We start from the raw sequence: 23,553 nt of genomic DNA on the forward strand, positions 1-23,553 counted from the left end.
TGACCAGTCCAAAACAACGCGCGCCCCCACACAGCACCTTCCCCGTCCCCATTTATGCCCAACCCATAAAACCCCAAGTAGAGCCAACCTCGCACTGGCTACGTAACCCAGGCCAAGCTAAACATTATAAACCTCAGGTTCCCCATCTTTAAAGTATAACAGGTGGTCAGAAGATTAAAAAGATAAACATTTGGCAGGTCATTGTGGACGGTGACTGAAAATGCTGACTACTGCACTACCATAACTACTGCTATTGTTAACGATAAAAGGCAAAGATTTTCCAGGACCCGACCCCTCGCTTACAAGCCTTTCGGGAACTTGCCCTATACCCCCGACCCCCGTCACCTTCAGATTTAATTCCACAGACACGCCCCCAAACAGACCCTCCCCTTTAAGGCACCCCCGGCTCCTCCCCCTCAGGCGCCTCTCCTCACAAACCTTACCCCCATAGATTCTGCCCTTTCGGACTCGGTTACGGAGGAGGCCTTCCGCTCGCACCAGCCTCTCTAGCACCCCTTTTAGGCCTGAGCACCCGCAGGGGTGCCCAGGCCGCACGCCAAACGCGGGCCCGCGCCGGTTACCTGACTGCGCGCTCCCGCTCTGCCTGCGATTCTCTCGAATCGTACCTCGTCGTGGGCTCGCGCCAGCGCTGTGAGCGCACAATTAGTTTAAACTATGGCCCCGCCCCCTCGCGCTGCCCTCTGATTGGCCTCTGTCGGCGGGGCCCGCTTAAGGACCAGGGAAAAGGAAGTTTGAGGGCCACTGGGAAAGAGAAAGGGTATCACCGCTTCCGGACCCCGGCCTGGACTTGAAGGCAAAGAGAACTACAAATCCCAGCGTCACCCGCGGCCTTGGAGCACCGCCCCTGACAAACTGCGGGTCCCGGTAAGCATCGCGTCAGTACTTATGGCGCCTGCCGGGTCGTGGTGACGAAAGCAGTTGCCATGGAGTTGCACTGAGTAACCCTGAGGCAGTGGGACGCCAGGACTGGAGAGGAAGCGACTGCGGGTGAGTCGGGCGGGAAAACAGGAAACCCATTCTATGGGACTAGAGATCTATGGGGAAGGGAGGGGCACTCACAGAACGACTAAGAACCTCCCTGCTCGGGGATCTGAGATTTCCCCCACCGACCCTCATCACCTTTCACAGCGAACAAGACACAACACACATGGGACAGACTGGGCTAGGGGGAGCAGAGGGAGGGATGGGCGTTGAGATATATATCCATACAGATTTGGGGATGCTTAAGAACCACCCCAGGGCCGGGAGCGGTGGCTCACGCCTGTAATCCCAACACTGGGAGACCAAGGCGGGCGGATCGCTTAAGGCCAGGAGTTCGAGACCAGCCTGAGAGACATGGCGAACCCTGTCTCTACCAAAAACACAAAAAAATTAGCCGGGCTTGGTGGGGCGCCCCAATGGCCATAGCTACTAGGGAGGCTGAGGTGGAAGGATCGCTTGAGCCCGGAGATTGAAGCTGCAGTGAGCCGTGATCACGCAACTACACTCCAGCCTGGGCTACAAAGCGATACCCCCATCTCAAAACAAAACGAAACAAAACAAAAACAAAAAGACAAAACAACGAACCCCGTCCCCAACGCAAACATAAAGGTCCCAAAATCCCAAAATGCTTCAAGTTCCAGGCGTAACCTGGGAGATCAGAAACGCCCTCAGAAATGGGGTTGGTTTTCCTCTGAGGAACTGAGACCCTCTTCCAAGACATGCGGTTAGCATTAAATTGAGTAAATCGCAGTCGCTACCCTAATTCTAGAGATGTAGGAAACTTCCTGGGGCGTGAAGTGCCTCTTTCCTTCCTCTTCCAAGGAGTAAAACCCGTTCTCAATCTGTCCCCGGATTCCCTTTTCTCCCCACACCTTCTCCATGGTCCGCTACTCAAAGCTCTACAGTTAGAGCTTCATTTTTTTTACTCCTCACGACAGATCTGTTACATTTCGTAACCTACCCAGTGCTTTCACAGTCTCTCTTTTGATACTCTTAACAGCTCTGTGAGTCAAGGATATTTATCTTCATTTCACAGATTGGAAAACTGAAACCCAGAGAAAAGGGACTTGCCCAAGGCCACACACCAAATTAGTGACAGAGCTAGAACTAGACTCCAGTTCTCCGACTTCCAGCTAAGTCTCTTTAGCTTCAGCCTACTGCCTCTATAGCTGAAGGACTGGTTCCAAGGAACAGTTAAACTGCCCCAGGGAAAAGGAACCCGTATGGCCTACTTTGTATTATTTACACTTCAGCTGGAATGAATTTCAGATCCTCCCCTGAAAGTTTTAATGGGGAAAAGGAACTAGAGAGACCAAGACAATGAGACTTGAACATTTTTAACTAAACAGGAAACAGAAGGGCTAACACAGCACCCATGTCTGAAGTGACCATGATTAGCTGGTTTCTAGCTAGTGACTAGCTGGCCCTGATTGGTCCACTTACTACCTTAAAGTTCTCCCAGATTTGGTCCTACGCCCTCTTGCCACTGCACTCTATATTCTCTTCTTGGGTACCCCTCCACACCCACAACTTCATTTTCCACCTGTATGCAAATGTACACAAGTGTGTATCTCCAGCCCAGCCCTCATCTCTAAGCTCCAGATCTATATAGCCAATTGCCTCAACATCTCCTTTAGGATACCTCAAAGGCAACCCAAACTCTACATTTCTGAAATTGAAACCAGCCTCTGTGTATCCCAACCCTTTCCTCCAAGCCTGGATCTCTTCCAGTGCCCCTACCTTTATCCACAATATACACAAGCCCAAAACCCAAGAGTTAATACCTCTTCTGTTTACTTAATACCTCTTCCATTTCCCATCTATCATTAAATCTTATCAGCTTTACTTCCTGAATATCTTTTATATAGGTCCTAGCTACCATCACATCCTTCCTGCCTTCCCTCCCAGCCATATTTGCGCACTGCAACCAGAGTAATCCTTCAAAACGCAAAGCTGATGTTGTTCACTCTCCACCCCACCCCCAATTTTTTTTTTTTTTTTCTTTTTGAGACAGAGTTTCGCTCTTGTTGCCCAGGCTGGAGTGCAATGGCGCAATCTCGGCTCACAGCAACCTCCACCTCCCGGTTTCAAGCAATTCTCCTGTCTCAGCCTCCCAGGTAGCTAGGATTACAGGCATGCGCCACCACACCCGGCTAATTTTGTATTTTTAGTAGAAACGGGGTTTCTCCATTTTGGTCAGGCTGGTCTCGAACTCCTGACCTCAGGTGATCTGCCCACCTTGGCCTGCCAAAGTGCTGAGATTACAGGCATGAGCCACCACGCCCAGCCAGCCCGCATTTAGTATTAATACTTTGTGGTTTCCTATTGCTCCCATCTCTCCAGCCTCCAGTCTAACCATACATATTCATCCTTCTCTCCCCTTCAATTATATAACCTTTAAGTTCTTCAAAATTTCCAAGTACCCTTCCACCATAGAACCTTTGCATATAGCAGTCACATCCGCCTGGAATGCTCATTCCACACCACCCCCTACCCCATAAGTTAATTTGTACTTATCCTTTAGATTTCTCTCAGTCACTTCTTCAGGAATGTCCTCCTGTAGACTGTTCAGACCAGGTCAGATCCCTCAATTACAGCAACCTCATGGCCCTCTCCTTTGTAGTGTTATTTAGTTGCAATTTTTAATGTGTTTGTTAAGCACCTACTACTTGCCAGCACTATGAGATACAAATGTAAGAAAAAATATGGTTTCTGCCCTGGTGGTGTTTATGGACATACAGATAGTAAGCAGATAATTACAGTGTTATGAGTGCTACCATGGCAATCATAGCACTACAATTACAGATTTGAGGATAAAGGTAGACTTCTCAGAAAAGTTGAAACCTGATCTGAGCCCTGAAGTAAGAATTAGCAAAGCGAAAGGAGGAGAGAAAAACTATATTCCAAGCAGACAGAGCTGGAAGGAGACACTGTTCCACTTAGAGGCCCAGCAGCAGGTGCAGGGAACTTATGATGAGTAGTTGCATTTGGCTAGACTGCAGAATTGGAGTTGAGGATGAGATGGTAGTAGAGGGGGGTGGACAGGAGCCAGGTTGAATCTTCGGCCTCCTTTTGGCACCTGGGAATATAACCTCCCAGAATATATTAGATTATGTGGCAGATTTTTCTTTTTTCTTTTCTTTATTCTTTTGACAGGGTCTCGCTCTGTTGCCCAGACTGGAGTGCAGTGGCACAGTCATAGCTCACTGCAGCCTCAAGCTCCTGGGCTTGAGCCATACTCCTACCTCAGCCTCCCAAGTAGCTGGGACTACAGGCGTGAGCTGCCATGCCTGGCTAAATATGTGGCAGATTTTTCATAGCAGTCTTTCATTTTTTCCGCCATCAGTCCATCACCAGAAACTCTCGGGCCAGGCTGTTGAATCTCCTATCAGATTTATGTGATTATTCCTCAAAACTTCCTGTGTTATCATGTTGCAACTTGCCTGAGAGAGGGCAGGAATAGGCTAGCAACAAATCAAATTCCAAATGTTAGTAATTTCCTAAAACTGAAAAGTTTTGTGTCAACTTGGGATTGGTTAAATAAATTAAGTGAATAACATTAAAGTACGATACATAGTATAAAATACTTTGCAATTATTAAAAAGGGTAATAGTCTACAACAATTTGAAAATTTAAAAATAGGTTTACAAAGGAATATTGTTTATTTAAAAATATACATAATCTAGGCTGGGCACAGTGGCTCACACCTGTAATCCCAGCACTTTGGGAGGCCAAGATGAGTGAATAGCTTGAGCCCAGGAGTTTGAGACCAGCCTAAGCAACATGGCAAAACCGTGTCTCTACAAAAAAACACAAAAATTAGCAGGGTGTGGTGACGTGTGCCTGTAGTCCCAGCTACTCGGGAGGCTAAGGTGGTGGGATTGCCTCAGCCCAGGAGGCAGAGGTTGCAGTGAGCTGAGGTAGCACCATTGCACTCCAGCCTGCACAACAGAGCAAGACCTTGTCTCAAAAAAAAAAAAAAAAAGAAAGAAAACCATAGGGGTGTGTGTGTGTGTGTGTGTGTGTGTGTAAAACCTTATTAGCTATACATTCTAGGAGGTTATATTCCCAAACTGTTAATGGAGATACAAACTTTGAGTTTCTATTTGATGTACTTCTTCATGTCGTTTCACTTTATTCATCTATCTTATTAGCTTTTACAGTTAAAAAACAAAACAGTTAAAGATACTGTCAATTTGGAAATGAGAAATTCCAGTTCCGAAACAAGGCAGGTATGCCCCTAACCCTGTCATTCATCCAGTCAGTCAGTCTGGACAGATGAAGGTGCTGGCATCTGATTATCTCCTGGTCATAAGCCAGAATAGCAGATGGGAAAGACTGACTCCAAAAACACAGCCACAGGAGTAAGCATGGCAGCATCAACACTTTGTCAGTTCTCTCCAGCAGTCAAGCTCTCTATGTGACACCTTGAAGGCTCCATTAATTCCTTCATTTCTTCTTTCATTTTTCCATTGTCCATCCATTTTCATTTGTCCATCAAACCTTTAGTGAATATGGATTTTTTTTTTTTTTTTTGCCAGGCTCAATGCAGGGTAATGATGAGAAGGGAGAATGAAGTCTGAGTTTTGTCCCTGTCCTCAAGCTTATAGGGAGTAAACAAAGTTGGTTATAATGAAATTAACAGAGACTACAACTGCTTCCATTTATTGAGCACCTGATGCCAGATGTACAATAGTTCTCAAGGTAGGGTTTGTCTCCATTTCACAGATGAGTAAACAGGCTGTAATAAAATTTTGTTCAAAGTACAGTGGGGGCATGCAGAAGTTAACAATTGCTGTGTAATAAACCATCCCAAAACACAGTGGCTTAAGATAATAAACATTTATTATTGCTTCTAAGTCTTAGAGTCAGCTGGAGGGCTCTTCTGCTTTGGCTGCGCTTACTCATGTGTCGGCAGTCATCTGTGGGTTGGGTGACTCTCCTGATCTTGACTGGGGGTAGGCTGACTGTAGGCTAGTCTAGGATGGCTTCAGCTGGAATCTCTGGCTCTTCCGCATGTCTCTCACCTACACATCTCATAACCCTCCAGCAGATCAGCCATGTTCTCATGGCACTGGCAAAGAGCAAGAGGGCAGGCCTCCTTTAAAGCTTCTGTTTGCTTCATGTTTATCGACATCTCATTGGCTAAAACAAGTCACATGTCTGGGCCCAGCATCAGAGTGAGATGGGACTACAATGTTATAGGCAAGAAGGGATGGATACAGGGGAGACCATGAATAGGGATCATCAAAACAATCAGCCTAACACAGCACACATTAACCAATTTTATCTGGAAAAGAAAGGCTTTGTAGAAGAGGGTACACTAGAACTGAGTGTTGAAACATGAGAGAGTATTCACTAAGTGGGCAGCTGTTACTTGGAACTGGATGCAGGCTGGTTTGCCACAATCCATAGAAACTCAGCAGGTCTTTCTGTGCTCATGACAGGGTCCTATTATTTGTATCTTGGCTTCATTTCTTCTGGTCAGGCACAGAGCAGCAAGCACTCAACAAATGTTTGCTGAATTGAATTGAATATCTTACTGTGAACAAGGTGTGGACTGAAACAGCTGAACCTGGGAACCAATTGTTAGAAAGAACAGCTTAGCATCAACTCTTCTGAAACAGAAATCCTCAGAATTGGCAGTTTCTCATTCATTCATCCCACAAACATTTTGAGTGCCTGTTGTAAACCTGGTTCTATGTTGGATAATGAATAAGATGCGATACTAGCTCACAGCCTGGGCTGCAGCTTAAATGCAGAAGGCTAAAAATTTAACCAGCTTCTTGGGGCTCCATTTTTAATACTAATTCATTCAGAAAATGCAACAGGAGGTGGTGCTACAGAAAATCAGAAGTCTTTAGGAACTGCACTAGGGTTCTCTGATAGTCAAGAAAACTAACAGTAAAAATCTGCCCTTAAGTATTTTAAGTTAAAATCCATGTTCAGTGGTGCATAACTGTGGGGTACCAACCCAGTATTTACTTTGAGAAAAGTATCCAATCTTGCTCAAAGGTATCAAATCTGTTGTAGGTGCTGAAGTGGGATGAGCTTCTGTCTAAGCTAGGTTCCTCTAGTTCTGTAGTACACAGCCAGGTTCCTCTATTTTTACAAAAGAATAATGTGTTCTTTGTTGTCTGCCTATAGATTTAATATCTAAAAGATTCAAGTCTCCCTAATTGACAATCCATGCCCATGGGACCAGTTCATAACAGAATTAAGCTGTGAAGTGACTCAATCTGGCACCTCCCCAAAGCTCAGCTGGTACTGCTATTTTTTCAGAACAAGACATTCATTTTCCTCTAAACCTACTAAACTCGATCCATGTATATGTTAAATTGCCAAAAAAGGAATTTACCTGAACTGTATTAGGCTTAAACTGAATTACAAGATATCAGGTCCTTGGTTTTTAACAAATTCTTTTTTTTTTTTTTTTTTTCCTGAGACAGGGTCTACAGGATCTTGCCCTGTCGCCCAGGCTGGAGTGCAGTGGCACAATTATAGCTCACTGCAACCTCTGACTCCTAGGCTCAAGCAATCCAACTGCCTCAGCCTCCCGAGTAATAAATTCCATTTTAAGGTTGTTTGCCAATTTCATTGTCTCTGCAAACTAATTTATCCTTTGAATGCAATGATGAGAACTGCAATCCTAAGGTTTCTCTTTTTGCTTTGGCTGCCAGGAATTTCAGAGCTAAATGTAGGCTTAGATTCTTAAAGTGCCTGGCACATCTCTCTCTTCCTGTAATCTAGTTTCTGATCTTTCTCTTCCATTTTTAACTTTCTAATCTGCACTGTCCAGTATGGTAGCCACTAGTCACGTACATTTGACAGGTAGGCTAGTCCAAATTGGGATGTGCTGTGAGTGTAAAATATCTCAGTAAGTTTTAATATTGATTACATATTGAATGATTTTTTGATATATTGGGTAAAGTTATTAAAATTAATTTCACCACTTCATTTTACTTATTTTGGCTACTAGAAAATTTTAAATTATATATATGGCTTGCATTTGTGGCATTATATTTCTAGTGGACAGCACTATTCTGCAAATCATCTGTTTTATGACTGTGTTATTATTGCAAACCTGAAATCCTTTTGGAAAGCAGGTGAAGTAATACAAATAATAATACAAAGGTGGCAGCAGTGGATGGAATGAGAAAGGGGAGGTCGACTGGGACAAGTTCTTGTCCTTATCCTTGTCAATTTGTCTTTTGCTTGTGTGATTCACATACAAACCCCTTGGTAAAGTGTGTTGTCAGCTCTCTTTATCCCAGGTGAGTAGTATTCTCATGGCTCTCCCTCGTCTCCAGAAAAACCTCAGCTTTACTTTAGCTAACAAATTGGAAACGATCTGATAAGACAATTCACACCGCATTGCAAGTGACTGATAACAACCTTGTGTTCATCCCTGTCAGGGAGTATTTCCATTTTAACCGGAAACAATCCCTGAACCCACAGGAATGAATCCCTAATGGTGGAGTTTCAGCCATCAGTGACAGGTGAGTGAGAGGTAGACTCTGGTTTTGTGTGTGTGTATGTTTATATGTGTATGGCTACATTCAGGATAGGGCTGAAAGTAGGGTCTTTGGATGGAAAGGTAATGGGGCTGGCAGAGAAGCCAAGCGGAGAAGGTGGCAAATCCCCAGCTGGGCCAGACTGAGAGGGGTGGTCAGACACCAACCAGATGTGGTGCAGGCCCTCAAGGATTTGCTAAGCAATAGAATAGCCCAGTTGATGTCACCAGAGGGTGGGTATCAAGACAGTCTCCACAGTAACTACTGTAGAGTAACAGAAAAGGTCTCAGAGTAGGATTCAGGAGATGATGACTGCAGTCTACAACTGACTCATTGGCTTAACTCTGGGCAAGTCCTTTTACCCCTTGGGTTTCAGTTTCTTCATTTGGCATTTTCCAGACAAAGAAATGGGTGTTCAACTCTCAAGTGAGTTCTAAGAGATGTGAAGGTGCTCTGAGAAGTAGAAAGTGCTCTATACATGCAAGGAAGAGTGACTCATATCTTAAAATGGAAATACAGCCAGGCAGGCCTAGAGTAGTAGAGGATAGAAAGCAGGGATGGAGGACTATGGGGAAACCTGAAGGTGGGTGTACTTGAAACACCGGTCTTTCTCTGTCCTCCCAGGCTGAACCCAGACTCCCAGGGCACCTGCTTGCACCTGATGAATGATGGCCTGAACTATGAACAAACGGGACTATATGAACACTTCAGTACAGGAGCCCCCCCTTGACTACTCCTTCAGAAGCATCCACGTCATTCAAGGTCAGCCCCCAGAGCACAGTACTCCACTCACTAAGGCAGCAGGCCCAGTGTGGTCCCTAGGGAGAAACCATAATCTTCTACTTAAAAGCCTAAAGAGATTCTTCCCATATGCTTGCAGATGTGTTGTTACTGTCTTTTGGAGGGTAGGGGAGAGTGAGAGGTTTTTTTCTGTCTTTTTGTTTGTTTTGTTTTTTCCCCAACACAGCCCCAGGAGATCCTAAGAACATGTACCCCTGTTTGTTTTTCTTAAGCAGCAAATCTGAAAGGAAACAGGGGGCTATCACAGTAGTTGATCATCTTTAAAAGAAGCCAGGCTACAGCAGGAAAGTCAAGTGAAGAAAACTGGGAAGCCAGTCTATCAGCCAATAGTTTTATTCTCCTGTTTTTACCTGAAGAGAGGAGGAAAACACAGGCTCCTGTGGAGTCCCAGCAAGTAGGCAAAACCTTTCTCCTCTGTCTGCAGACACAAGCCTATTCTGACTGGCCAAACATGAGGGGTTTTATCAACAAACTGGCATATTTCCAGTTTAAATACTTACTGACAAACTTCTTACACTCATTCCAGCCATATCCAAGTTTATTCCATCATCACCTACACTTATTGCAGATTCCAACACTGTCCACACTCGCTCCCATTTTGCCATTCAATGTCTTTGTAAATGGCTAGCTAGTCCCTTCAGGAGGGAACATAGGGAGGCTGTCAGCCATGTCATATTCCCAATGAGTCATCCGTTCTTCCTAGGGAAGTTCTGCCATCCCTGGCTTTTGTTATCTGGTCTTTCATTAAAGCATCAGTCCATCTGTCCTCACAGAATACACGTTAACATCCACTATCTCAGAACTATTATTTGGCTTTAGTCTTCTCTCAGGCAATTGGTAGCCACCGCCTTTAAGCTCGGGAAGCTGGCAAATAGCATCAGTCTTAGATTGGGTTTAGGGTCTACTTGGGTTATCATCACCCACAGTGGTAATTCACCTTTGTTCTCTCATGAGCACACAGCCACCTACTGTGATCGTTATTGTGCACTGCATCACTTCTGATGTAGTCCATGTTTCACAAGGGGTTTTAGCTGCAATAGTAACTATCTCTAAGACGGGTGCAATGACAGAGGTGGGAGGGAAGTATACCTCCTGCCTATCACGGGAATTTCTAACTCTGATGGAGGAGGTGTAGCTCTGCCCTCTGTGGAGTCCTCAGAATTGGGAGAGAGACAAGCAGTACCAAGGGTAACTCTACATCACAAAATGTTAATTGGTACAGATGGCCCATCCTTCATTCAACCGTTCAATATTTACTGAGCACTTACTATTAAGCATTTATATATGTGTGTGTGTGTGTGTGTCATATGTATATGCCAGGTATTGTGTTCCTTGCTAGGTATGTGAGGCACATCAAAGGCCCAAAAGGTCAGAGTCCCTTCAGATTCCACAGAGCTTCTGAAACACTTATTTACAGCTGGGGTTAAGGGATACAATAGAGTTTGGGGATACAAGAGTTTGGGGGTACTATTTGCTGAATGAATAAATATTACAGAATCTGAAATGGCAGTGCCTTTGGAAGGCATCTAATCTGTGCTACCACCAACCCAGTTCCTCTAACTTTTCACAAACCTAGAGTGTTAAGGAAGTCCCCCACCCCAACATATACACCTACCAACCCCTTCCAGTTTGTGGTTGAGGGATGATACAGGGAAGTTCAATCAAACTAACTTGTATTCTGACACATGGCAACAGCTACATGGCAGCCTTTCAGAGAAAAGAAAACAGGAACATAGTTTCCCAGGTCTTCCTGGAGCTAAATGCTCCCCAGTTCTCAAAGCATTGATATTTGTGGTCCAGCTTCCAGACCTGCTTTGGCCTACTCTGAACAAGGAATTTTACAGATTCTTAGGCAGTGTAGTGCGTTGGTGGAATCTGAGAGGAGCAGCAACCTGTGGCAGCCTGGATATACCACTCTATCCTTGATAAGAGCAGCCTCAGCCAGCATCAAGTTTTAGGCAACTCCGTCCCACCAGTGATTCCCTCTGAGCTTGGCCTCCAGCCCATGCTTGGTGGCATTCCCCAAGCTGCTACCTTATCACATGGGGCACTAGTTCATGTGGGGTTATTTTGACCTTAATTTTGATTCATCTGTGTCATTCTGTTTCAGGGTTCTCAGGAGGTGTGGGGAGGGAGGCAGGATTAAGAATTCGTGAGCTGGGGTACGCCGTTCCAGTACCCTCCTGCAACCCCCAGGCCCCAACTGTGGGTCCTGCTCACTCTAGGACTAAGGCAGAGAGCCATCTGGTGGATGCTGCCTGACCTGCATCTGAGGAGGAGGAGAGGTTTGGGTGGAAGGGCAAAGGGTGTCCTTCCAGTAGAGAGCAGAAAAGAGAGTGAAGAAAGCTGGCTAGCTTCAGCAAATACTAAATACTTCCTTCCCCAGGGATGAACTAGGGAACCAAAGGCTTAGCAGCAATGGGAAAAATACAGTCACCTCAGCCAGACCTGGCATCTGGTTCTGACTCTATGACTTTGAACTTGGACAAGGCCCATCCTCTTTCTGGACCTCATTTTGAAAAAGTGGGAGTAAGGGTTTGGGGTGTTCCATACACCTGGGTTCTAACATAATCCTATTCCCTGTTCTCTCTCCTCCTCAGCCAAACTTTCTGAGGATGTTGTTTATGCTAACTGCTTATATCCATTCACTCTTTTTTTGGTAGAGACGGGGTTTCATGATGTTGCCCAGGCTGGTCTCAAACGCCTAGGCTCAAGCAATCCTCCTGTCTTGGCCTCCCAAAGTGCTGGGATTACAGGCATGAAACCAGCCTCCATTCACTCTTGAACTCACTCACTTCAATCTGGCTTCTGCCCCCAGGCCCTTGCCATTCCACTGAAGCAGCCCTTACCAAGGTTACCAGGGACTTCTAAGTTGCCAAAATTACTTTTCAGTCCTTACCTCCCTGGAACTTACTACTATAAACTATTTACTCCCTGAACATCTTTAAACTGTCCTCTCCTGATTTTCCCTGATCATTTAACTTCTCTAATGGATTATTGTTCCTCCCTGACCTTCCTCCCTACCCTCACTCTCCCTGAGGAATCTCATCTCTTTCCCTAACTTGTATGCCTTCTATGCTAACGATTCTCAAGTCTGTCTCCCGAACTTCCGATCTTCATCTCCAACTGCCTACTTGGCTTGTCCACCTTTTTGTACAGGAACCTCAAATACACCAAAGCTAAGCCTGAACTCATCACCTTCCCAATGCTGTTTCTTCTTCTGTAATTCCTTACCAGTTAATACAACTGGCAACCACCCTTCAATATTCTTCTACCTTTACATCCAGTCAACCAAATTATGTTGATTGTAGGGCCCTCTCATGTCTTGCTTGGATGACTCAAACAGCCAAATTGGTCATTCGGTCCAACTCACTCCCTAAAATCCATATTCCACACTGACACTTCAGAGTGATCTTTCTGAAATAAAAGATTTGAATCATTTGCTGTAAACACTCCAGTGCCTTCCCATTACCTACAGGGTAAAGCCCAAGATCCTTAGCCTGACATTCGAGACTTCTGACTGGATTCCTGCCTCCTTTTCCTCTCTGTCCCCCTTGTGCGGTGCATGCGAGCACTTGTGCAGGCACACAAACCCGCCCCAGACTCCCTGGCTGTTCTGTACCTCTATACCTTTCTTCATGCTGTTCCCCGCCTTTTTACCCTTCTTTGCCTGATAAACATCTCCTAATCCACTGAGATTCAGCTCAGTCTTCACCTTCCCTGGGAAACTTCCCTGAGCTCCCATACTGGGTCAATAGCCTCTCTTCTGTGCTGCTACAACTAGTATATAGCACTTATCACACCATATTGCCAACTTGCTCCCATCTTGCCCATATAAGCTCCTCCAAGGCACAAATGTCTGCTCTCTGCCCTATTATTCATACAAAGTCTGGAACAGACTCTCTCATTTTGTTTATCACTGTATATCCAGTATATACTGTAGGTACTCAACATTAATGGAAAGAGAGGGAGGATATCAGTGTATTCCACTGAAGTGAATTCTATAGGCTTTACCAGTAGTTAATTCAGGATTTTATGCTATCATCTACTCAGCTCAAGCCCAACAATTCTGGTTCTTAGTTTTCCTCAACCCCACACTGGTTTGGTATACAAAAGACCCAGTGGTACAGTGGACATGAGAAGTCCATGTGACCTGGAAAGCCAAGAGCTTGAGATAGAAGTCTCTGGCCCTTAGTCTAAACTTACTGATTGCTGGAAGCTGTGGGACAGGGTTGCACTAGACTCAGGCACAGGGCTGTGGCCCTTCCAGACCCTCCAGCTACAGCCTGGATGGCTAATCTTTCCAGCTCTGTCCCTTCCCACCCCCTAAAGCCAAAAAAGCAAAGATGATACCCACGTCTCACTTTGTCCCCACAGATCTGGTAAATGAGGAGCCAAGGACAGGACTACGACCACTGAAGCGTTCAAAGTCGGGGAAATCACTGACCCAGTCCCTGTGGCTGAATAACAATGTTCTCAATGATCTGAGAGACTTCAACCAAGTGGCTTCACAGCTGTTGGAGCACCCAGAGAACCTGGCCTGGATCGACCTGTCCTTTAATGACCTGACGTCCATTGACCCTGTGAGTTCCTAACAGTAGGAATCCAGTCAGGGGAGCCTGAAGCCACTTTGTTCAGCCCCCAACCTCTCCACTCCTACATGTTATCAAGGAAGTAGTGAGGCAGCATGGTGCAGTCCAAAGCACAAGGCTGGAGGGCCAGACAGATGTAGGTTCAAATCCTGGGTTTGCCTCTTACTGTGACTTTGAGCAAGCTACCTAACCTCTCAAAACTGCAGCCTCCCTGTCGGAAAAATGGGGATAATATGCCAGTATCATAAAGGTTTTGTGAGGACTGAATGAAAATACATGAAAACCACCAGGCACAATGGCTCACGTCTGTAATACCAGCACTTTGGGAGGCTGAGGCAGGTGGATCACAAGGTCAAGAGATCGAGACCATCCTGGCCAACATGGTGAAACCCCGTCTCTACTAAAAATACAAAAAATTAGCTGGGCGTGGTGGCGGGCGCCTGTAGTCCCAGCTACTCGGGAGGCTGAGGCAGGAGAATCACTTGAACCCAGGAGGCAGAGGTTGCAGTCAGCAAAGATTGTGCCACTGTACTCCAGCCTGGCAACAGAGTGAGACTCCATCTCAAAAAAAAAAAAAAAAAAGAGAGAAAATACATGAAAACCAACAAACAACTGGTACATCAGAGGCTGAAGTAAAATTGTAACTGTGACTGCGCACCCACTGTGTCCTGTGCTGGGTTCTCCTGTGGAAGAGGTAGTCAATAAAAGTACAGCATTTACTTTCTGTGAACTCAGATTCAAGTTTTAAGAAATAAACAAAGTTTGGCCTTTTCTAGTCCAAGATCCCTAAGAGGGGAAAGGAGCTGGAGCATGACTTGGAAACTATTCCCCTGGTATGGTGATCTCAATTTAACCAGTATTTTAAAAGCTTCTCATGTGCCTAGCATGATGCTCTGTCTTCCTCTTGCTTGCTGTGATAGAATCATAGATCACCAAAGCTGGAAAGGTTCAGTGAAGGGGCAACTAAGGCTGAGAGGCAGGCAGGAGAGGCAAGTCAGTGGCAGTGCTGGTACCCAGGCCCATACTCCTGACCCTCAGATCACAGCTCCTTTTCAGTGTGATGCCCTGTATGTCTTAAAAGGTAAATAAAAGGTTAGAGTCATATAGTATGGCTGTGGAGGGTTGGAGTGGAGGGCAGGTTGTTCCCCACATTCTTCCTTCTCTGCCCACGAGTCAGCCCTGAGCAGAGATTCAGGGTCCTGTCCTGTCTAGCCTGGCTTTTGGTGTCCCTCCCCAATAGGTCCTAACAACTTTCTTCAACCTGAGTGTCCTCTATCTTCACGGCAACAGCATCCAGCACCTGGGGGAGGTGAATAAGCTGGCTGTCCTTCCTCGGCTCCGGAGCCTGACACTCCATGGGAACCCCATGGAGGAAGAGAAAGGGTATAGGTAAGTGCCCTGCCCCTGGAGGTAGGGTCTAGCTGGGCTCCCCTAAGGGAAAGGAGGAAGAAAAACAAGAAATCTATGACCATTCTTCTGCCATGCTTGGACCTGGGAAGGGAGTAACAGACCTCTAAGCATTCCTTGCTCTCAGTCAGGATAAACCTAATCTTTCCCAAACTATGCTCAAGTCCCTCCATTCTTTGCAGTCAGGGAAGACAACAGCAACTAGTGGAGGGGGAAGGGGATTCTGGTGGGGGTGCTGGCCCCCAGCCTGAGTCTTCCCCACAGGCAATATGTGCTGTGCACCCTGTCCCGTATCACCACATTTGACTTCAGTGGGGTCACCAAAGCAGACCGCACCACAGCTGAAGTCTGGAAACGCATGAACATCAAGCCCAAGAAGGCCCGGATCAAGCAGAATACACTTTGAGGCTCCCACGACCCTAGTAGTCCTAAAGGCCTAAGCATAGACAGCATGGTTTGACAATAAATGATTTGAGCTGTTGAGCAGATGAGAAGTCACACCTTGTAGAGATGTTCTCTAACTCAGGCAACTGCAAGTAGCTCTAGCCTTTTTTTTCTTTTCTTTTTTTTTTTTTTTTTTGAGATGGAGTCTCACTCTGTCGCACAGGCTGGAGTGCAGTGGCACAATCTTGGCTCGCTGCAACCTCTGCCTCCCAGGTTCAAGAGATTCTCCTGCCTCGGCCTCCCCAGTAGCTGTGCTTAAAGGTGCCCGCCACCATGACTGGCTAATTTTGTTGTTGTTGTTTTGAGATAGTTTCACTCTTGTCACCCAAGCTGGAGTGCAGTGGTGCAATCTCAGCTCACTGCAACCTCCGCCTGCTGGGTTTAAGCGATTATCCTGCCTCAGCCTCCTAAGTAGCTGGGATTACAGGCGCCTGCTACCACATCCAGCTAATTTTTTTTTTTTTAGATGGAGTCTCGCTCTGTCGCCCAGGCTGGAGTGCAGTGGAGCGATCTCGGCTCACTGCAAACTCCGCCTCCCGGGTTCACGCCATTCTCCTGCCTCAGCCTCCTGAGTAACTGGGACTAGAGGTGCCCACCACCATGCCCGGCTAATATTTTTTTGTATTTTTAGTAGAGACGGGGTTTCACCGTGTTAGCCAGAATGGTCTCGATCTCCTGACCTTCTGATCCACCCACCTCGGCCTCCCCCAGGTAATTTTTTATATTTTCATAGAGACAAGGTTTCACCATGTTGGCCAGGCTGGTCTCGAACTCCTGACCTCAGGTGATCCATCCGCTCTGGCCTCCCAAAGTGCTAGGATTACAAGCATGAGCCACCACGCCTAGCCTTTTTTTGTATTTTTAGTAGAGATGGGGTTTCGCCATGTTGGCCAGGCTGGTCTCAAACTCCTGACCTCAGGTGATCTGCCCACCTCAGCATCCCAAAGTGCTAGGATTACAGGCATAAGCCACTGCACCTAGCCAGCTCTAGTCTTATTTTGCTGAAAAAGGGAGGCAATTGAGGGAAAGGCCTGCTGGCCTGGGACACTGGAGACGTGGGTTTACCACACAGCCTTGAGAAATTTATCTAACTCTCTGGGCCCCTTTGTACTTTTCAGCTTAGAGATTTGGGGGTTAAAGTAGATCAGTAATTTCCAAACTCTTCACAGAGTACCAGGGTCTGTAGAGATGCCCATGGGCCTCCATGACAGGCCAAGAAGATGGCCTATGATCTCTGAAACCAGCCCCCACTTCAATCAGATCAAAGTAATTCCATTCTGTTTTATATGCTGGGATTCTGCTTAAGATTTCATTTGATAAAAAGAATCTTCTGCTTAAAAACATTTGCTTGCTGTCTCCATATTAGGTATTCCCAGAAGAGCCTGGTCTGCTTTCACTCTCCACCCCCCAACCCGCCATGTCTCCCTTCACCCCCAGGGGCTGTTGGTAATTCCACTGAGTCTGAGGCAGGGCCCCCAAGAATCAAAGCTGCCTCAGATTCAGGTCTGTTCAGCTTTGACAGTGTTCCCATCACCACTGGACAAGGGACAAGAACAGTCTCATCCAATCTGGGGTTAGCCCAAGCCAGGTCTCAGCTAAGAGCTGACACCCTAAACCCTTATCTCTTGGGTTCATCTTCAGTATCCCTGGAAGATGCCCCCTTCCCCCCATCTTACTCTTATAGACCTGAGTAGTCAAAAGTAGAATGGGTAGGACAGAGGGGCCAGAACCAGCACATGGATGAATATACTTCCTTTATCGAGGGTGACAAACCAAAACAAAAAAAGACCAAACATGTAAAAACCCAGGGTTCTAGAAATACAAACTCAATTCATTCAAATTCAAGCTCATCCAGACCCTGGTCACAAACCCTAGTGAGGTGCATGTGAGCACCAAGTCAGGGAGAGGGGGCAGGAGTGACTCTGAGGCCAACAGAGAGGGTGGGAAGGGGATCTCCCTAGGTCCCCTGGTGATCACCCCCCACCCAAACTGGTATCTCCACATTCTCAATGACTATGAAGACATACCAGGCTCTGTCCTTTTGGCCCCCACCCCATCCCTGGCCAGAGCTTCAAAGGCCAGTCCCAAAAGGTTCTACCCTCACTTGCTCAGGCTTCTAGCCTTCCTCTTCTCCTCCTTCTTCACATTTTTCTCTGTGATTAGTAGCAGGTTAGGGTACTGTATAAGCCGCAGTGAGGCTGGGGGCCAAGGGGGTGGGGTAGAGATGGGATGAAGAGAGGAGAAGAGCTGTCCAAGGACCCCTCTCTTCATGGGATCCCAAACTGTACAACCAGCTCCTCTTTTGCGTCCACACGGATCTGAGAAAGTGCACTGTAGGCATAAGCAGCTATCCTGGAGACCTGAGACAGAGAGGGGCGGGGGAGGAAAGGAACAGAGACAGGTGAGGAGGGCGATCAGGAAAAATGGGGAGGGGAGATTAGATGGTGATGGAGAAGGAGGGAATGATGGGGAACAGGAAGGCAAAGAGAAAGACAGGGATGGGAGAGACAGAAGGAAAAGAACAAAGGGGAGTGAAACAATAAAGGTTGCAGGAAGGAGATACAAACATAAAAAGTTAAGAGAACGAGGTGGGAGGGAGCTGGGGCCCACAAGGCTACCAGGCTCCCTAACTCCACTTTCCCTACCTCCTCTGAGGCAGAGTGGGTGAACCCTCTGCCATACCCTGGGCAGTGTGGGAAGGGTGGGCAGGGGCAGGCGAGGGGTGTCTCACCTGCTGCAAATCAGAGAACGGAATGGGCTCACTGGCCAGCACTTGGTGGGGCTGGCTGGTAAGAGACGGCAGCGGTGGCAGCTTCTTCCAATGGGTCAGGCTGCTGCTCAGCACAGCCAAGCGGGTGCTGACAAGAGAGAGGGGGTGGGGGTAGGCAGTTAAGCCACAGTCTGCCCTGCCCAGCCCAGGTAAGCCTCATCCCCTCAGGCCAGAGAAGCAGGGTGTCGAGGAGGGGTATCTGGGAGGGAAGGTCTCAGCTCATCACAGACTCAATCTAGGCCCATCTCCCTTGGCCTCAGCGCCCTCAAGAGTGTCACAGGGTAAACAGGGCTGACATGAGTATCTACTGAAGCACCCAAGTGATCTGTGGTCAATCTCCAGGGCTGCACCAAATGAGAAGCTTGGACTGGGGGCCAGGCTCCAAAGCTGGAACAGTGATGGAAGGTGGGAGCCCAAGTAGCCTGAGGGACCCACGCTGGCCAGGTGCTCACCTGTACTGCCTGGCACGGTCCATGTACTCATGCTGCTCCATGCCCTGTGAGTCTGCAGCAGACACATCAATGATGTTGCTTTGGGGAGAGGAGACAGAGATGACATGACAGGTGCTTCCGAGAAGGACAAACAGGACTCAGTGCCAGGTACCAACTCCAGGGCTATCTGACACCAGTTTCCCTCCTGCCTACTGGAGCAGGGCTGGACATGGAGGCACCTCTCCCCAGTGACCTTGTCCCATCCCCCATGTCCTGAGCCTGGCTCCTTCTATCCTAGCCTTTAATATGGATAGAGGAGCTCTCACCCAGGCCTGGTCCTCTGACACTTACCTGGCTGTCTTGGCAAGGATGGAAGAGAGCAGGGCCTGCTCATCAGTGCGAGTGGAAGGCAGGCTGTGGTAGTTAGGCTCGGCTCCATTGAGAGCTTTGGTAGGGGGGCTGCTAGGGTCCAGCAGCAGCTTCCGCTCCTCTCGGTCCTAGAAGTGGTCATGGGAGAGAAGTCAGCCCCAGGACCCTTAGATCCTGCCTTTCATGGGTGCTACCCTCAGCCCAGCTCTGACCTTAAACACCAAAAATATTTCTGTAAGGAATATCCAAAGTGCCCAGCTTTATGGAATGCCAGATAAGACTCAGTTCCTGCCTATCCTTGGGAGCTCAGCTGAGTTGGTGTTCTAGGATAAACGAGAGTGGAACCAGGCAGTCCTAGAGGCCCTGAAAAAATGGACAGAGGCACAAAGCAGGTAGTCAGCAACAGCCCTGGAGCTTGAAAAACATTCTAGGACCTGGCAGAGAAAAGATACTAGAGGCTGGAAGACAGAGGATCTGAGACATAGCAGGCAGTGGGATCTAAAGGGGAAATTGGTGCAAGTCAAGAGCCCAAGAACGGCCCTCCTCATCCCCCAGGACCAGGCCCTCCCCAGCAAAGGTGTTTGCTTCCAAGATGGAAGCCCTGGCGAGTCCAGACAAGGCCCTAGGCCCTAACAGAAAGCAAGCCCAACCTCTCCATGGCCATTTCTCAAATTATGTCAGGGCAGGAATCCCAGCCCAGCTCTGGGTCACACAGCACAAGTGTGTTCCCTTCTTGAAGGCAGGTCCCTTCGAAGGTGTTCACCCTCCTGTGCTCTGGTGCTCTTTTCGTATGTGACTCCCAGAACCAAACTGAGTGTACATGGTGTATCCTGATCTGAGCAGTAGAGCTGTAGCCGTGTGTGGTGATTCACACTGGTAATCCCAACACTTTGGGAGCCCAAGGCAGGAGGATTGCTTGAGTCCAAGAGTTTGAGACCAGCCTGGGCAACAAAGCAAGACCTCGCCTTTGCAAAAAAAAATTAGCTGCACTTGGTAGTGTGAGCCCTGCAGTCCCACCTACTTGGGAGGCTGAAGTGCAACGACTGTATGAACCCAGGGTTTGAGGCTGCAGTGAGCTAGGATTGTGCCACTGTATCCCAGCCTGGGCAAGAGAGCAAGACCCCATCTCAAAACAAACAACAATGGAGCTGTTCCCTCCCTTGCTAAACCACCTGAGTAGCCCATGTAAATTTTCAGCAGCCCTGTTACTGCTGGCCTGTGCTGATAATCACAACCCCTGAACTAATGTAAGACCAAACCAAGCTTCCTCATTGGTTTGGTCTTACTCCTTGTCCTGTTTCAGTCCCCTGTTCTATCTACTGTAATATTTCCGGATTTGACCCTGCCTTGAGGCCATCAGCTGCAAATCCTTGCTTGCTATATCAGCAGTAAATCGGAAAAACAGACCTGCTGGGTATCTATCCAACCCATAAAGAGCAAGAGTGCCCTGAACAAAGCCAAGGATGGGCCCAGGGGGACATCCTGGCAAATGCTGACTCACCAACCTTCTGTGCCAGACTCCTCAATGCTCCCCTCCAGGCCTATCTCAGTTCCTCAGTCTTTCCTGCTGCAGGCTCCAGCTCCCCTGCCCACAACTCCACAACTCTCCTTGTAGAGGGCTACTTCCTCCTGCCCTGCTTAGGGAGGCCCAGCCTTTTCACCTTACTCTTCTTTCTCAACCCTAGGTTTCCCAAGTGTCCTCAGGCAATTTGATCCAGTTCCCAACAGCAAGAGACAGAAGCTGTGGGCTTTGCCCCATCACCTCTATAAACTCCCAGACACCCTTCCTCCCTAAATACATAGGCTCAGTATTAAAGAGCTAAAAAGACAAAATGTTTGCCAAAGATAAAACTATGTATTTCTAAGGAAAGCTGGCTCCATAATGAGACCCAAGTTAGCTTCCTATGTGTCTATCCTCCCAGCTCCACTTCAGACAGATCTTCCTGCAGGACAGGGTAGTCTCTTCCCTATCAGAGGTTCTTCAGTAAGGTTGGCTGATCACTTCTCAGCCTTCAGCTAAGATCAACTGAAGAACAAGGTTATTTTCTTGAAACCTAGACTTAAAGAAGAGGCCATGCTACCTACTTCAGAGCAGACAAACATCACCCCACTCCCAAAGTGCAAGTGGAGCATGGGTTAGGTTTGTCACATCAAGGTTTGTCTCTGCATTAGTGTAACCCAAGAGGCAGGGTTTCATTGTCTACCTTAGCACAGACATAGCAGCCTGCCCGTGACTGGCCACCTGGTCTAGGGGCATGGCTGAGACAGCTTGGCCCCATGGATAAAGTACATGGCCTAGCGTCAGAACACCTGGGCATTAGCACTTCTCAGCTTGGCCAAATCACTTAGCCTCTCTGAACGTCTTCCTCACTTTTAGACATAACCCACACTAATATGACAGATGTCTGGCAAGAGTCAAATTAGATAACTGTGAAGGCCCTTTGTAAACTGTAATGTGTTGTATATTTTTTATTATAATAGACAGAGATGCGAGTGGGAGAGGGGCCCGCCCAAGAACTGAAAGAGGGACTCTGGGATGGTGGATGGTTATGGCCCTTGTTACATGAGGCCTCAAATCACCCAGCAGTGATTAAGCACCTTCTCTGGGTGTTAGGAACAGAAATGAGAGCCCACCAAGGAGAAGGTAGAGATTCAGGAGAGCGGCAGGCCCAGCTCTCCCTTCCAAGTAGAAGCTGGTATCCTTTCTCATAAGGCATTAATCCTTCTTGACTCATTCCCTGCAAGAGTCCATATTATGCTTTAAGAGACAATTTCCCACTAGGCCACAGCTCTCCCAGTAGGCAGGGTTATTGTTGTCTCTTTCTCAAAAAGGTGGAGGTGAAGTGAGAGGTATTAGGCACGACACATGCCTAACACAGGGCAAAGAAAATATGTGTTCATTGGGTGTATGGAGAATTGAGAACTAGAAGCCACCCTTGCTTCCCATACAAATGACATTTTCCTAGGCTTAAGCCCTTAATCCAAAATACGTTCACTGAAGAAAGAACTACTTCCCAAGTACCAGTGATATAATCTATTTTTGTGACCATCTTCCCCATTAGACTGTGAGCTACCTGAAACCTTTCTACTTTCTCAGGTCTACTGTATGTTCAAATGTAGAATCCAGGCTTAGAGACGATCAAAAACGGAGAGTGGACAGCAACTTGAGACTTCATCCTTAAATGTCAGGCAGGGCAGGGATTAGAGTGTGGAGAGAAGTGAGAATGCACTAAGAGGAAGAGGGAGAATTTAAAACTGTACAGGTCTCCCCAGCCTAATCCTTTCTTCAAAGGGATCAGATTTACAGCCAAATTCTCAGAATAGGCATGTCTCCAGCTAAAGGAAACCTCAGGCCCCAGGCAGACTGCACTGAGGCAAGCCAAACTCAGAACCAAATGAACTTCCGCTCCATTTCTCTTTTCCCACAATCTAGCCAAAGCTAAATCCTCTTTGTTCCTTCCCAGACAATTTCCCACATGTCCCGATGTCCTCACTGTATCGATTAAATCCTTCATTGGCCAACTCAAAGGCCACCAACTTCCAGAGTCGTCCTCTGGCCCTAGACTAGCAGCGACCTTCCTTCTGCAACCCCAGGGACTAAGACGATACACGAATTCCTGATTCATCTCAGGACAGACCAACTCAGGGCCTCAGCTTACCCACCCCTAAAATGGATTCGCAAAGCCCACTAATACACAGAAGACACAGGAAGCTGGGGAAGGGAGTGTTTCCCGGAGACCTAGACTGAGGATCCTTGAATCTGGAAAGTTTTGAAGTTAGGAGCAAACGGAAGTGGTGGGAGCGAGCCAGACAGGCGGCTGCCTGCACACCCCGAGGCGGGGACTGTGTAGAAAGCTGGGGCTTTAACAGGGGTAGGAGCCCGGCTTGGCGTCCCCTCTGTAATCTGTCCCCTCCAGGCCTCCGTATTCAGTGAGCCCTGCAGTCCGGCTGCCCGTCCTCCGCAGGTTTCTTTCTGGGCCCCATGCCCCAGGGTCTTAGCCCTCATTCCCAAACCCCGCCTGCCGCGGCCGCACCTGGTCCGAGTCCTCGTTCTCGCTGCTGTAGCAGCACCCCATGGCCGGGGTCGGGCCGGGCGCTCAGGCCGCGCCGAGGAGGGACGGCGTCCGTCAGGAGCCCTTCCGGTCACATGACCCGCGGCTGCCTCCCGCAGGCAACCACCGGCCCCCACCCCCCCTATCCCCTGTCTCGGAGCCGCTTGGCCG

General features: G+C 47.7%; 3 protein-coding genes across 14 annotated transcripts in view; 1 reads left to right on the forward strand and 2 right to left on the reverse strand.

Annotated features, from left to right (window-relative positions):
• NUMA1 (nuclear mitotic apparatus protein 1) overlaps positions 1-722 on the reverse strand; it is a 78,559-nt gene extending 77,837 nt beyond the window's left edge. For 2 of the 4 annotated variants that reach the window (XM_058446778.1, XM_032166829.2), the window contains exon 1: positions 582-722. The gene's annotated coding sequence lies outside the window, so the exon portion shown is untranslated. Of the gene's footprint in view, positions 1-443; positions 560-581 lie in introns of those variants that run through there. The other 2 variants (XM_058446777.1, XM_032166832.2) reach the window with 2 other exon arrangements.
• A 170-nt stretch (positions 723-892) lies between these two features.
• On the forward strand, positions 893-21,556 carry LRRC51 (leucine rich repeat containing 51). Of its 8 annotated transcripts, none has more exons than XM_058446798.1 (6): positions 893-1,008; positions 8,418-8,501; positions 9,141-9,278; positions 13,695-13,900; positions 15,150-15,298; positions 21,016-21,556. In XM_058446798.1, exons 3-6 carry the CDS (start codon positions 9,197-9,199, stop codon positions 21,041-21,043), a joined length of 465 nt encoding a protein of 154 aa, XP_058302781.1. In that variant the 5' UTR covers positions 893-1,008; positions 8,418-8,501; positions 9,141-9,196; the 3' UTR covers positions 21,044-21,556. The 8 variants fall into 8 exon arrangements, with proteins under 8 accessions (XP_058302781.1, XP_058302778.1, XP_058302779.1 ...); XM_058446795.1 differs by lacking the exon at positions 21,016-21,556 and adding an exon at positions 16,930-17,120; XM_058446796.1 differs by lacking the exon at positions 21,016-21,556 and adding an exon at positions 16,227-17,045.
• On the reverse strand, positions 5,830-23,551 carry LAMTOR1 (late endosomal/lysosomal adaptor, MAPK and MTOR activator 1). 2 transcript variants are annotated; one of them, XM_032166858.2, is made up of 5 exons: positions 23,365-23,551; positions 19,313-19,458; positions 18,983-19,060; positions 18,492-18,618; positions 5,830-6,577 (listed from the first exon to the last, which is right to left on the reverse strand). In XM_032166858.2, exons 1-5 carry the CDS (start codon positions 23,404-23,406, stop codon positions 6,542-6,544), a joined length of 429 nt encoding a protein of 142 aa, XP_032022749.1. In that variant the 5' UTR covers positions 23,407-23,551; the 3' UTR covers positions 5,830-6,541. The 2 variants fall into 2 exon arrangements, with proteins under 2 accessions (XP_032022749.1, XP_032022748.1); XM_032166857.2 differs by lacking the exon at positions 5,830-6,577 and adding an exon at positions 17,498-18,120 and having other exon boundaries at positions 23,365-23,543.
• Positions 23,552-23,553: the final 2 nt, after the last annotated feature.

The sequence above is a fragment of the Hylobates moloch genome, unplaced genomic scaffold, assembly GCF_009828535.3.
Source record: "Hylobates moloch isolate HMO894 unplaced genomic scaffold, HMol_V3 SCAFFOLD_11, whole genome shotgun sequence".
NCBI lineage: Eukaryota > Metazoa > Chordata > Mammalia > Primates > Hylobatidae > Hylobates > Hylobates moloch.